This window comes from Heterocephalus glaber, unplaced genomic scaffold, assembly GCF_053883595.1.
Source record: "Heterocephalus glaber isolate CG9 unplaced genomic scaffold, H.glaber_assembly_v1.0 deba00001744, whole genome shotgun sequence".
NCBI classification, from domain to species: domain Eukaryota; kingdom Metazoa; phylum Chordata; class Mammalia; order Rodentia; family Bathyergidae; genus Heterocephalus; species Heterocephalus glaber.
In genome coordinates this window covers 1,810,308-1,824,528 of record NW_028258450.1, presented here as the reverse complement: position 1 = coordinate 1,824,528, position 14,221 = coordinate 1,810,308, and the positions used below count along the sequence as shown (strand labels likewise).

General features: G+C 54.0%; 1 protein-coding gene across 1 annotated transcript; it reads right to left on the bottom strand.

The window, feature by feature from the left end:
- Positions 1-2,991: 2,991 nt before the first annotated feature.
- On the bottom strand, positions 2,992-9,194 carry Ceacam19 (CEA cell adhesion molecule 19). Its single transcript, XM_021250887.2, has 7 exons — positions 8,868-9,194; positions 7,632-8,000; positions 5,440-5,596; positions 5,280-5,323; positions 4,469-4,551; positions 3,839-3,892; positions 2,992-3,631 (listed from the first exon to the last, which is right to left on the bottom strand). The coding sequence occupies exons 1-7, from the start codon at positions 9,145-9,147 to the stop codon at positions 3,575-3,577; spliced, it is 1,044 nt and encodes a 347-aa protein (XP_021106546.1). The 5' UTR covers positions 9,148-9,194; the 3' UTR covers positions 2,992-3,574.
- Between the last annotated feature and the right edge of the window lie 5,027 nt (positions 9,195-14,221).

The following is a 14,221-nucleotide window of genomic DNA, read 5'->3' as shown; positions in this document are numbered from 1 at the left end:
AAACCGGAACCAAATTCTGCCAATGTTTTGTTCCAAATATCCTTTCATTCTTGTGTACCTGGCTGCCCCAGTCCGGCGTCTGCTGCATGAGTGAAGGGTCAGGGAGTGGACAGATGCCGCTACATGTCTCCAGAAAGGAGTGCAGGCCCCTGGGTTTGGGTTTGAATCCTGATGGTTTAGTTACTGAGCTTCTTGTACCATACTCCAGGGCGCCCTCTTCCGGGCATACGGTAGGATCGCACTTGCCCAGCCCACCTGACGTTAGCTTGTACCATGTGATTTGCTCTGACCAATGAAATGTGAGTGGCAGTGAGGCTCAGAGAACTGAGTGTTGATGTAAGACCGCTGTCCTTACCAAACGCTCCGAGGAGCTGACTATAGTGAAGCACACCCAGGGATTCCAGCGGTGCCTCCAGAATGTAAGGCCAAGGGCCTTGCCAAATGCTCCAAGGAGCTGACTGTAGTGGAGCACACCCAGGAATCCCAGCGGTGCCTCCAGAATGTAAGGCCAAGGGCCTTACCAGATGCTCCAAGGAGCTGACTGTAGTGGAGCACACCCAGGGACCCCAGCGGTGCCTCCAGAATGTAAGACCAAGGGCCTTACCAAATGCTCCAAGGAGCTGACTGCGGTGAAGAACACCCAGGAAGGAACACACCGGACAAGTTGGAAAGTGAAACAGACCTTAGTCTGGCCAGACGGCACTCCCAAAGCAAAGTAGCTTAGAGAGGCCTCAATCCAGAGTCCGAGGCTCTTTTTATAGGGGCTTGCAGGGAAGTTAACAGGTGAAATTTACAGAAGAAGGAACAAAGGTTAGTGGTCTTACATTTGTATGTTAATTAGCCTGACATGTACTGATAGTCAGCAGATGCTTTGTAGATTGTTCTATAGATAGTGGTGTCCGGAACAAAGAGTTGGATAATTATGGCTGATACGGATCTTATCTAGTGTCCTGGAACTAAGAAGCATCTTTATCTATTTACTCACATTCAATCACAGTTGGGGCTAGGGGAGTTTTATGATTACAGGGTTATGCAGTCCTACATTGAAAGTGCTATCTTGTAGGTGGGGTTGTATGAATTAGAATTTAGAAGGTGCTGGGTGTGACAGAATCCCAAAATAACAGTAGGTTTTCCTCTCATTTGGCTCTGCTCTCCCTCAGGGCTTTGGCCTCAGCCACATGACCCACCGGGGTTCCCACTACCTGATCTGTTCTCCAGCCCCAGGGAAAGGGGAACCAGGAGAGGAAGGATCCCCTCCCAAGAAAAACAGGACCTATGAACTGCTTGTGTAGCCTCTGCTCACACCTCATTGGCTTGCAGTTAGTCATATGACCACATATAACTGCAAGGACACCTGGGAAATGTAGTTTTTATGATATAGTATGAATGTGTATTGAAGTTTGATAAGCAGTGGCTGGTATAGAAGAAGGGAGCCATATGGGTCTCTTTGTCTGGGGTTAAAATGAACAGTCTGGAGCCCTGAGTCCTGGTTGGCCATTTTAGCCAGGAGGAGGTTCAAGGGGCAGACGCCAGCTGTTTAAGAGGTTGAGGATGGAGATGTCCCCTACTCAGGCATCTTTGTGCTGTGTCAGCCTGAGTCATGACTTCCCCTCCTGGGAATTCTCCCTCATCTTCTATATTACTTTCCTACAGCTGCTGTAACAAAGTGACGCAAACTAAGTGGTTTAAAACAACACATTTACTATCTTACAGCTCTGATGTTCCAGTTTAAAGTGGATCTCACTGGGTGTGATGGTGCACACCTGTAAACCCTGCATTTGGGAGGCTGAGACAGGAGGATCACCAAGATTTTGAGGCCAGCCTAAACTACACAGTGAGTTCAAGGCCAACCTGAGCTACATAGTGAGGCCTTGTCTCACAAACAAACACAAACAAACAAGAGTGGGTCTCTCTGGTGTATGGTGAAGGTGTTGGCAGGCTTGGGGGCTTCCTGGAGAAGCGTATTTTTACGCAGCAGGCTGAGAAACCACTGAACTAAATCCCCGGCCTGAGAAGCGTATTTTTGCCTTTTCTGCTTCTAGAGGCCACTGCATCATCACGGCTCGCAAGGAGTGATGGTAGTTGTGTCCCGCGACTCGGCTCTGACTGGGGGTGCGGCTTGGCCGGTGGCCCCGCCCATCGTGAAAGTGTATCCTGCCAGGCTCTGCTCCTGTTGCTGTCACATCTCCTTCTAGCCCCCACGTTTCCTTTGTCCCTCTGTTAAGGGCCCCGTGAGGACACATGGGAGCTACCTGGGCAATCCAGGATGACCTCCCCTTCTCCGGACCCGAGTGCAAGCACAGCTGCAGCCTTTTGTCATCTGAGGTGACAGTCACAGGTGATTAGGATGTGGACAGTTTTGGGTGATCATTATGTGGGGTTACTTCTAACCCAACAGCGCCCCCTTTTTTGACTGTTTTTTCAGTACTGAGGATTGAACCCAGGGCCTTCCCACTGGGCTACCTCCTCAACCCATTTTCAGTTTTTAAATTTTGAGACAATGTCTATCTAAGTTGCTAATTGGGATGCTCCTGCCTCAGCCTCCTGAGTGCTGGGAATGCAGGCTTGCATCTAACATGGCGCTGCATGATCTGCCCCCTCCCCTCTCTGTGACTTCATCTCCTATCCTTTTCCCTTTCCCCTCTCTGCCTCCACCACACTGTCCCATTGCTGACCTCTGAATATGCTAGGCACACTCCTACCTCAGGCCTGTGAGCCTGCTAGACCCTCTGCCTGGAATGCTGTCCCTCTAGAACACTGTGGCTTCCCCTTTTCCTCCTTCAGATTTCTGCTTATTTGTCACTTTCTCTGCTCTCCTTACTTCTAATCTCAGACCCCCAACTCCCTGCCCTCCTCCTCCTCCTCTATTTTCCCTGGTGCGGTTGTCAGGTTGTTATTTTGCTTTGGGATTCTCTCCCCTGCCCGTGTTCTTCCGGGAGAGCAGGAGTTTGCGTTTGTTGTGTTCCCTGCCCAAGCTTCCAGAGCCTGTGTACAGAGAGGGCTCATTTATTGTTGAGTGAATGAATGAATCAAAGGGTGACACGGGAGCCCATACTTGGGACAGGGGTGGGACGGGTAGAGCATGTCACTGCCCTGAGGGATTGGGGTGGGCCGGGTGTCGACACCCAGAAGTTGGCAGCAAGTTCTGAGGGGCTGAATTTTGAGAGGGGCTGGAGCTGTCCTGGTGGAGCAGGGCCAGCGGCCGAGGTGGTTTGCCAGGAGTGTCCTCTGGGGCCAGCCCCGGGACACGGGTGGTGGCAGCCCTGTCCCCAGGGGAGGGGGTGGGACGCTGAGGATGGAGAGCTGGAGCCGGACAAGGGGCTGAGCATGAGGCCACCTGAGGGGCCCCAGACATCCGGATGGGGCTGTGCCCTGGCCGAGGTGGTGCCGTCTTCCACAGACACAGGCTGTGTGAGGAGCTGGGCCTGTCACTGCCCTGTCCCCTCAACTCCTGTGCTCCATGACGCTGGGTGTGTGGGCGGGTCTAGCTCACGGGATCCTGAGGGCCATGTCCTGGGGTCTCAGGGGTCTTTTCTGCAGCACCCCCTCCTGGACGGCCTGGCTCCTGGAGCCCTCAGGAGGATGTGGGCACCAGCTGGCAGTAAGGGGCAGGGTCGGGGTTCAGCAGGTCCTGGGGGAAGAAGGGGGAGTGGGCCCTGAGACAGGGACTGACGGGCCTTGGTCCACTGTGTGGCCCCGTGTCCCTGTGAGACCGCTGGGTGTTCCCAGGAGGCTGTGATCCCCCAGCTTGGGGGCAGTGGGGAGATGTGAGGACAGCCCCTCCCTGTGGTTCCCCTCCACCCCTCCCTGGGTCCCGGGACCCCCGAGTCCCCCACACCTGGTAGTGGTGGTTCTCCGGCTCTGGATGCAGGGGCGGGGGCGGGCCGGGGGCCTGCAAGGGAAGAGCAGGCTGAGCCCCGCACCGACCGCCTCTGCCCTTCGGTGGTTTTTCTTTTCTTTTCTTTTTTCCTCTTTGGTGCTGGGCATTGAACCCAGGGCCTTTGCACTGAGCCACATCCCCAGCCCTTTCTAATTTTTATTCTGAGACAGGGTCTTGCTAAGTTACCCAGGCTGGGGTCAAACTTGTGACCCTCCTGCCTCAGCCTCTGGAATAGCTGGGATCACAGGTGTTTGCCACCACATTTGCCCAGCTGCCCTCCAATCTCTGACCTCTGAGATTACCATGCCTGCACTCAAAGTCCCCATGGCTCCTCTGCCCCCAGCTGTGAGGCCCTTGGGCAAAGGAAGTCACCTCCCTCCATGTACTGCCCCCCCACCACGAGGTTCACAGCTCAGTGGCCTCCCCGGCGACATCTGGGTTCTCAGCTCTTAGCCTTTGCGCGGTAAGCTTCTCTTCTTATTTGATTTAAACAAACCAGGTGCCAAGGCACCCCAGGGTGCTACCAGCAACTCAGGGGAGGCCACTGTTGGAAGCTGGCTTAGGGAAGAGGGTAGTGATGGGACTCACCGCAGCTGAGTTCGTGGTCCCCATGTCCCTGAGGGGGGACACCAGGGGGGCTGGAGATGGCATCACTTCATAGATGTTGTCACCTGAAGCAGAGGACAAGGGGAAGGACCAGCTAACAGGTGGTGGCCACAGGCCACACACAGCGTGTGCAGTCACTGATTTCTTCACTGGGTCCTCCTACGGCTGGACCATGTGCTGGGGACACGGCAGTGACGAGGGACTCCCAGTCCACTGTGATGGTGGACAGTGAGAACCCAGAGTGTACAGGGTTCTGGCAGCCCGGTGGTCAGGGAGGGCTTCCGGGAGGAGGGGACCACAAAGCAGGAGAGAGGAGAGAGCCTTGCAGAGGTGGAGGCCTGGGGGGAGGGAGCTGCTGGGGCAGGCTGTAGGAGCTGGGTGTGGTCTGGATCGCGCAATACCCAGAGTGTATGGAGGAGGAGAAAGTCACACGGGAGACAGGCAGGCAGGAAAGATGGTGAGGGTGGTGTGTGAAGGGCCTTGAGGGCCTTGAGAACCCGGTTAAAGAGGCTGAGCTCAGTTCAGGGGCACTGGGGAGCCACGGAGGGTGTTGGAGCAGAGGGTCGGGTGTGGGGGATCCTGGGCTGGCTGTGGCCTGTGGGGTGGATGGGAGCCCCTGAGCGACAGAAGGGGGGAAAGGCAGCTTTGGGGGGGGCACTGCGTTGCCATGCTGTATGCTCAGGGCTGGGTCTGAAGGGACCAGGAGGCCTGGCTGAGGCAGGGGATGGGAGCCAGGTGTGGGCAGCACAGGGCCTGGGGAGGGCTGGGGGTCGAGACCCTGGCTCCTGCTTACCAGTGTTGGGTTGGGGGCTCAGCTCCAGCTTCTCTATGGTCTCTCTGGGGGTGCACGGAAGGAGCCGCATCAGGATAGTGAGATTCGGGGATGGAGGGGTGGGCAGTGCCGGCCGGCCGAGGTCCCTCCCTCCCTCCCTCCCTCCGCGGGGCAGCTGTACCTGGGGCCCTGAGCCCTGCGGTCTCTCGTCACCAGGAGCCACACGATGCCGCCGATGAGCAGGGCCCCGGTGGCCAGGGGCCCCACGATGGCGGCCACCATGATGCCAGCGTTCATGGGCAGGTATGCAGCAGTGGCGGGTAGGCCCTCCTGCTTCTCTGCGGTGAGAGGCCCGTGTGACACTCCAGCCAGTGCACATGTGACCGTCCAAGGGGCACTGATGTGCGGGTCCCTGTTTCTGGCCCAGAGCTCCCAGGGCTCTTGCCAGGCTCCCCAGCCACCCCTGCTGTGTCTCACTTCAACCATAAAGACCACAGGAAGCCCAGACACCACCCAGCCGGCGCTCACTGGCGCAGGAAGGGCAAGGCAGGCGGAAGGCCCAGTCCTGAGGTGGGCTTTGGGTTCAAGTCCTGCGTCTGCTGTTCTCTAGTGACTGGCCTGAGTGAGCTCTTGAAACTGTGCCTCAGTTTCCCCATCTGTGACATGGGGTCCTCCTGCATGGCTGAGAAGACACAGGATACATGGGGGTCAGGCGAGGGGAGTCAGGTCTGTGGTCAAGCGCCTTGGGTGTCAGAGGGCTCCGAGGCTCGGAGCAGCCTGTGCTGGGCCCCTGAAGACCCCAAGTCACTGCCACCAGACTTGCAGGGCCACAGACACAGCTGGGAGTGACCATGAATGCCCTGGCACTGCTGAGGCTGGTTCCTTTTTATTAGTAGTATTTATTTATTCTGTTGGGTTTTGAGACAGGGTCTCGCTATGTCTGTACCTCAGGCTGACCTCAAACTCACTTCAATCCTCCTGCCTTGGCCCCGCAGGGCTGCTATAGCAACACGTCGCGAACTGGGTGCCGTGATCCGGGTCCTGTTGAGGACCCTCTTCGGGGCTGCGGGCTGCCACCTTCTCACTGTGGCCTCCCGCGACAGCAGGGCCGCCTGGCTCCCCTGGGTCTTTCTCTTTTTCTTTTTTTTTTTGGTCCCGGGGATCGAACTCAGGACCTTGCGCTTGTGAGGCAGGCGCCGGAACCACTGAGCTAACTCCCTGGCCCAGTGGGCCTTTTTCTAAGGGCACTGATCCCAGTCACAAGCTCTCCACCCCCCTGATCTGAGTACCTCCCAGGGCCCCATCTTTTGGGCTGGGGCTGCCGCTCAGTGGTGCGGTGCGTATCTAGCATGCTCAAGGTCCTGCGGTTGGTCCGCAGCACCAAGGAACAAGGCAGAAAGGTCACAGGCCCTGCCTTGTAATGCTACCACCTAGAGGGCAGGATTTCAATGTATGAATTTGGGGGGGACAAACATTCAGGTTATAACACCTCCCTCCCTCAACCCCTTTCTCCCGGTCTGTCTTCACGTGACACCTCTTCATAAGTATTTTTTTCCCCAGTACCAGGGATCGAACTCAGGACCTTGTGCTTGTGAGGCAGGCGGGGCACCACTGAGCTAAATCCCTGACCCTTTGTCACCTCTTCAGTGAGGCCTCTCCGATGGCCTCCTTTTGGCATCACATCATCCTATTTAATTCTCTTTGCTGAGAAAAATCACAACCTCCCCGTGCCTGAATTTCCCCATTTATAAAATGGATACAGTGATGGAACCTGGCCCATGTAGTTTTTTGTTGGTTTCAGACAGGGTCTCCTTATGTAGTTTAGGTTGGTCCTTGTGGCAGTCCTCCTTCCTCAGCCTCCCAGAGTGCAAGAATTACAGGTGTGGACCACCATGCCTGGCTCAGGCAGTTGTTTGAAGGTAAAAGTAAATTAATCAAGGGCAGTGCTTCTCAATAGGAGTGATTTTGCTCTGGGAGACAAATCTGGGGATGTTTTTGGTGGTCTTGGTTAGGAAAGTGCCCCTGATATCCGGTGAGCAGAGGCCGTGGGTGCTGCCCACCCTCTCTTCAGTGTGCAGCTCTCTGCTCCAAAATATTTGCTAGTTGGAAATATCAGGGTGCTGAGGATTCGAATCTAAGCTGGACACCATGCCTATAGTCCCGGCACCCTGGGAGGCTGGGAGGGAGATCACAAGTTTGAGCCTAGAATGGGCAACTTAGCCCAACCCTGTCTCAAAATACAGACAAGGACCAACTGGGTGTGCAGTCAGTGTGGGAGGATGGGCTGAAGGCTGGTTTGTACTGGGCCTGGCTCATGGCAGCTGCCTGGGGCCCTCAGCTTTCCTACCTCTTCCCCAGGCCCCTGACACTCACCGGCCACCCGGACCTCTGTCTTGGCCCTCATGGTCCAGGCGGGGTTGATGGTGATAGCGACTTGGTAGGTGCCGCTGTCGGAAGCCTGGGCACGCCTCAGCAGCATAGAACCGTTGGGAAAGCCGACAATGTCCCGCTGTCCCATAGCACTGCCATCCCTCTGGGGCCGCTGGAGCTCAGGGATGTAGGTGAACAGCCTCGTGCCTCCATCCGCATTCTCCCCCAGGTACCAGACAAAGTCCTGGAAGGTGTCAGGGACACCCTGGACGGACAGGAGGAGACTCTGGTTCTTTTGAGGCTGCTCTGGAATCTTCTGGATATGGAGAGCTGCCTGGGCACCCTGGGGCAGCCAGAGGGCCAGGACTGAGGCTAGAGGAAGTTATGGGGACAGGCTGAGGCGGAGGGGTTTGGGCAGGGTCACAGCGTTCTCCTCCCCATAGATCCTCATCTGGGGCAAGGACTCTGAGCACTGTGTATTGAGAGCAGTGCAGGGATCGATTAGTGATATCTGCCCTGGGTGCAGGAGAGGGAAAAGAGGTATAGATGCCACAGATTTCCCATCTCATTGATGCAGAAGATTCTTCTGCTCTGAGATGCTGTGTGGCCTGCCTTGAAATGCTTGGTTTCTCTGAATCCATCCATCCCTGCAACCAATACTTTTAATGTATATAATATATATTATATATTATAATAATACAAATAACTACCATACCAACCAACCATACCAGTGCTATATATGTCATAAAATTCCCTAGATTTCTCAGCACTAGGATACAGCAGAGAAATGAAAACAAATAAATATCTGTCCTCATGGTCCTGATAGCCTGGAGAATTCCATGAATAGCCAGGGATTTAGCTCAGTGCTTCCGCCTCCTGCTCCAAGCGCAAGGACCCAAGTTCAATCCCGGGTACCAAAAAAGAAAATTCCATGAATACAATGAGAATAGCTGGTGTGGTTGTGCACACCTATAATCCTAGCACTCGGGAGGGTGAGGCAGGGGGATCCCCACACATTCTAGGCCAGCCTGGGCTATGAAGAGAGTTAAGAACAATTTAAACTACATAGACTCTCTCTCAGAAAAGCAAAAACAGAAAAAGAGGGGGAAGCTGTGATTCTACTGCCCGCCCACGTTGCTCTCATCGTTTCCTCTCCTCATCATCTCCCCTCCTTCTGGGGAAACTTCTGCCCTGCTAAGTCCCCGTCTCCCCAGCCCTCCAGGGCTGTCCCCTCCTTACTCGACAGCAGGACCAATGAGAAGCAGCCCCGGGTTCCCTCTGGAGTCTCCATCTTGGGCCCTATGGGGATGCCAAAGGGCCAGCCAGATGCCGAGGAGCCGAGCGCCGGTCCTGACTGTCTGAGGTGGCTCCCCGAGACTGCCGAGGCTCGCCCAGCCCGATTTGTGTGCCAGATGGCAGGGCAGACACTGGCTGGACCGGTTTCCCAGGGTGACTGGGGACTTGCCGGCTTCCCCGGGCTCTTCCTTGGTCCCTTCAACCTGTTCTTCCCACTCAGCATGACTGTGGGTGATCATGGCTATTGTCCAGCGGCCTCTGGCTGAGCAATCCTTTCCGGTACAGCCTCACATGGCAGCTGCCGCACAGCACTGTGCCTATTTCACAGTCGGAGAGATTGAGGCCGAGGGAGACAGGCGCATCTTCTGGTAGGCAGAGGTAGAGGTGGTGTTGCACCCATGGCTGGCTCACTCTACAGCACTTCATTATTTTTTTTTTCTCCCTTTAGTAGGGATTGAACCCGGGGCTTTTGCCCTGAGCTACCCCTCCAGCCTTTTTAAAATTTTTTATTTGGAGAGAGGATCTTGCTAAGTTGCTGTCATCCAGGCTGGGCTTGAACTTGTGATCCTCCTGCCTCAGCCTCCCAGAGTGCTGGGATTACAGGCATGCACCACAATGCCTGGCTTCTTAGTTTTTTCAAAATCATTCATTCATTGTAGCATACATTCCCTGAGCCTATTCACATGGCACAGTGATGATGGAGCCCTCCTGTGGCAGACCCGTCCCCAGAAAATGTGGACCCAGAAGGGTTATCCCAGTGGCCTGGGAGAGGCCAAGGGAATGCCTACCTGGCCTGACAGGTGTGAGGGCTCCCTGGAGGAGGCAACAGCTGAGCTGAGACCTGGAATGGCACAGAAATGAGGCAGATGATGGGCAGGGTGGGGTGAGGAGGCTGTGTGCAGTGTAGGCAGAGGCGGAGCTGAGCCGCTGGCCAGGGGCATTGAGCAAGCTGAAAACTCTTGGGCTTGGGCGCCTGGGAGGCAGAGCAGGTGGGCCTAGGTGTGTACATGTCTGTGTGTGTGCGTGCGTGTGTGTGTGCACACCATGTGTGTGTTAGGCTGGGGAGGTAGGTAGGATCAATTGCACCTGTTGCTCCTCGCCCAAATATTGGAGCTTGAATTTACAGAGTGCTGAGCTACACCCCCAGCCCTTTATTTTTAATTTTTGAGACAGGGAATAGGGTCTGGTGAAGCTGCCCAGGGGTCTCCCAAGTAACTGGGATTATAATCACCTGCCACCGTGCCCTGGCAGGCTTTGAGCTCTGTTGCGACAGACCTTGGGTGGTGGAAGGTCCAGGCTTGAGCTGTCTAATACTGTAGTCATCAGCCACACTGGCTGTTTAAATGTAATGTTAATTTAAATAGCCACTTAAAATGCAAAAAAATATAAATAGTCATTTAAAATGTGTATTTTACTTAATATAGTTAATATGCTTTCTACATACTTAAGTATAGTTTTTTTTGGAGATAAGGTCTTGCTTATAGTCCAGGCTGGCCTTGAACTCACTATGTAGCCCAGGTTGACACTGAACTTACAGCAATCCTCCTGCCTCAGCCTCCTAAGTGCTGGGATCACAGGTCTGCACCACCAAATGCATTAAACAATTTGAGTCCTCAAACTTTCAACTGCTCCTACTGCCCTGTGGTTAGTGGCTGTCACACTGGCCGGCATAGATGGAGAATGTTGCCTTCATTATTCCAGCAGTTTATATGGGGTTAGGGGTGACATGTGTAGCCCAGCGGAAGAGCACATGGGGTTGGGGTGCAGGGTGTCAGCACCAGGCTGTGTGTGTCCTGGACGTGTCATCCACTGGTCAGAGGTAATGGCGCCATGTTGTCCCCAGGTTGGGGCAGGTGAGGCCCCTCGACTTCGAACCTCGAGTGCTGATGTGGCCCAGGGGGACGCAACAGCTGCAGACTCTATGGTTCCTTCACTTCTGTGAGCCTCAGTTTCCTCCCTGGAGCGTGGAGCTATGGCGGCCACCTCACAGGGCTGTGGGAGCAGTAACCAGACAACCCCGAGGACCTTGGTCTGGGACTTGCCCCACCTCCCAGAGCCTGGCCCTCCACCCCACCTTCCCCAGCAGCTGCAAGGTTTCTTGGTGGTCACCATGGGTCACCATCCCCCTCCATCCTTTTTGCTGCAGTCCTACGATTTCCTGTGTCTGCTGGGGAGGGCTTGGTGCACCCCAGCAGAGCCAGCTGTTCTAGATTTTCCAGTTGCTGGAGATTCTCTCAGAATCCTGTCTGTCTCTCGTGCTCATGTTCTCTCTTGCTTTCCTTTGAATTATTAAAAAGAAGAGCCCCAGCTGCCTGTTATCCGACCACTTTGGGAGGCTGAGCCAGGATTGCAAGTTCAAGGCTAGCCTAGTCGACTTACCAAGACTCTGTTTCAAAATAAAAAAAGGCTGGGGATGTAGCTCACTGTGAACACCCTGGGTTCAATTCCAAGTATGAAAAAAAGTCCAGATTTAGTACAGCACATTTATAGACAGTACCCAAAAGAACAGAACAGAGTTCGATCTTCCAGCCACCCAGAGGTGGGTGTTACTAACAGCCTTCATCCTGGTTTCCGCCCTTCCCATTCTTCTGGCCAGGGCTTGGTTGAGTGGTGGGCAGTGCTGGCCAATGAGATCAGAGGGATGCTGCTGGGGAGGGTTTCCTACTCTTAGAGGTTCACCCAGGAAGGGATGGGCTGCTGCTCTGATGTGAGCCAAGAAACAATGCATGGAATGCAGCAGCCATCTTGGCACCAACAGGAAGATGATGCCAGGATGTGGAAGAGGGCAGAATAAACTGAGAGAAGCAGGGCTGAGCTCACAGAGGGGACCTGGGGAGAACCAGAAAATCTAGATCCTTGTTTTTATTTTATTTTTCTGGTATGAAGGATTGAACTTAGGACCTTGCACTCGTGAGGCTGGCACTGTGTCAACTGAGCTAAATCCTCGACCCAGGTCCTTGTCTTTAATACCAGCCTGCAGGGGGAGGGGCGGGGGTTGCAGCTTTCTGCCGTTGTGGCTGAAGTTTCCTCACCATCACTTTTTTATAAAAAATTCATCCTTTAGCTCATGACTTTAATTTGTTCCTAAAAATTCAGCCAGTCAGTGAGGAACCAGGAAGATAATCTTTTCCATAAAAAATTAAAAATTGTTTTTCATTGTGGTAAAGGATACCTCAAACATACTATTTTGATAAAAGGATCCAATTCTGAAGGATTCAGTACGGTTGAAACGTTGTGTAGCCACTACTGCTCTCTCATTCCAGAACATTTCCACCTTCCGGAAGGAAATCTCCAACCCATTCAGCAGTTGCTTCCCATTTCCTTCTCCTCCTGCCCCAGCCACTGCTGATCTGTTTCTGTCTCTATGGATTTGCCAGTTCTGTATATTTCATAAAAATGGAATCATACAATATGTAAGACCAAGGGCCTTACCAAACGCTCCAAGGAGCTGAAGTGGAGCACACCCGGGGATCCCAGCGGTGCCTCCAGAATGTAAGACCAAAGGCCTTACCAAATGCTCCAAGGAGCTGGAGTGGAGCACACCCGGGAAGGAACACACGGGCCATGTTGGGAAACAGACCTTTATTAGTCTGGCCAGACGGCACTCCCGAAGCAAAATAGCTCAGAGAGGCACCTGGCTCAGAGTCCGAGGTTGTTTTATAGGGGGTTAAGGGGGGGGGGGGTTAACGTGGATTCACAGAAAAAAAAGAGCAAAGGTTAGTGGCTCATTGTCACATGCTGATGTTCAGCAGACATCCTGACTGACAGTTAGGACCACCCTGTTTACAGATTGTCCTATAGATACTGGGCCCCGGGACATTTGGATTTAGGGCAAACAGATGGCTGAGTAACCTCGCCCTATTACTGATTGTCCATTGTCCCGAGGCAAACACACTCCAGCCATCGAATTTACAACAGAACCTAGGGGAGTAATTAACTTTTGAATCACACAGTCCCACAAATAGGTATTTGTTTTTCTCCCAGTACTGGGGATTGCACCCCTGACCTCCACACTGAGCTACATCTTCAGCCCTTTTTCTTATTTTTTTGAGACAGGGTCTCACTAAGTTGGTAAATTGCCCAGGTTGAGTTTAAACTTGGGATTCTCCTGCCTCAGCCTCCTCGAGCGCTAGGATTACAGGCTCTCGCCATCATGCCCAGCTTGTGGCTGTGCTTTGATACAGCTGGTTGCACTGTGGAGTTATAAAGGCTATGCTGTCACCAGTGACAGGAATTCTTCAGCGCCACCATGATCTCACAAGAGGACCATTTTGCACACTGCCCGACGCTGCCCGCAACGTCGTTCTGGGCATGCGCGGTACACGTTTGCCGCCTGAGTGTGCTTGGGCCCCGCAGGAGGCCGCCTCGGTCCTGAGTGGAGGAGCAGAGGCCTAGGGCGGGCAGCAGAGTCTAATGACCTCCGAATATCGGGACCCCCATCCCTGGCCCTGTGACTCTGTTAGGGAACTTGGCAAAGAGAGTTTGCAGATGGGACTGAGGCTCTGGCAGTGGTGAGATGGCCCCGCGTCACCTGGTGGGCCCTGCAGTGACTGTGTGTGTGTGTGTCTCCTTATAGGGCCCCCGAGGGTCACAGCTGGACGGGGACGGCGAACTGAGGGCTGCTGGCGGCTTCTGGAAGCGGGAAGGCTCAGGGACCGGATTTTCCCCTCGCTCTTCCGGGATGGAGCGGGTGCCTGCTGACACCAGGACGATGGCCCGCAGGACTCATTTCGGACTTCCGGCCTCCAGGGCCGGGGCGGAATTGATGTTGTTTGGGGCTAGGGTGGAGCCAGGCTTCGCTCACGCAGGCTAAGCAAGTGCTCCGCTGTGAGCCACACGAGCAGCGCTGATTCTGTGTTTTTCAAGCTACTGAGTTTGCACTAATAAGATTGATTCGCTGGTTCACAGTTTATGATTCACTGGTTTATTGGTATGACACAATTCATTTTTTTAAAAAATTGTGGTAAGGGGCCGGAGATTTAGCTCAGTGGTGCCGCCACCTGCCTTGCAAGCTCAAGGTTCCGAGTTCGACGCTTGGTAGCCCCCCCCCCCCCCGCAAATTTGTGGTAAAATAGAGAAAACAAAATTGGACATGTTGGCTTTTTTTTTTTTTTTGTACTGGATATTGAACCTGGGGTCTTCACATTGAGCTACATTCCCAGGCCACTTATTTATTTAATTTTATTTCAAGACAGTTTCTCACTACACAAACTTGCAATCCTCCTGGCTCAGCCTCTTGGAGTGCTGGGATTACAGGTCTGTGCCACCACGCCCTGGTTTTTTGGCTGGGTGTTTTT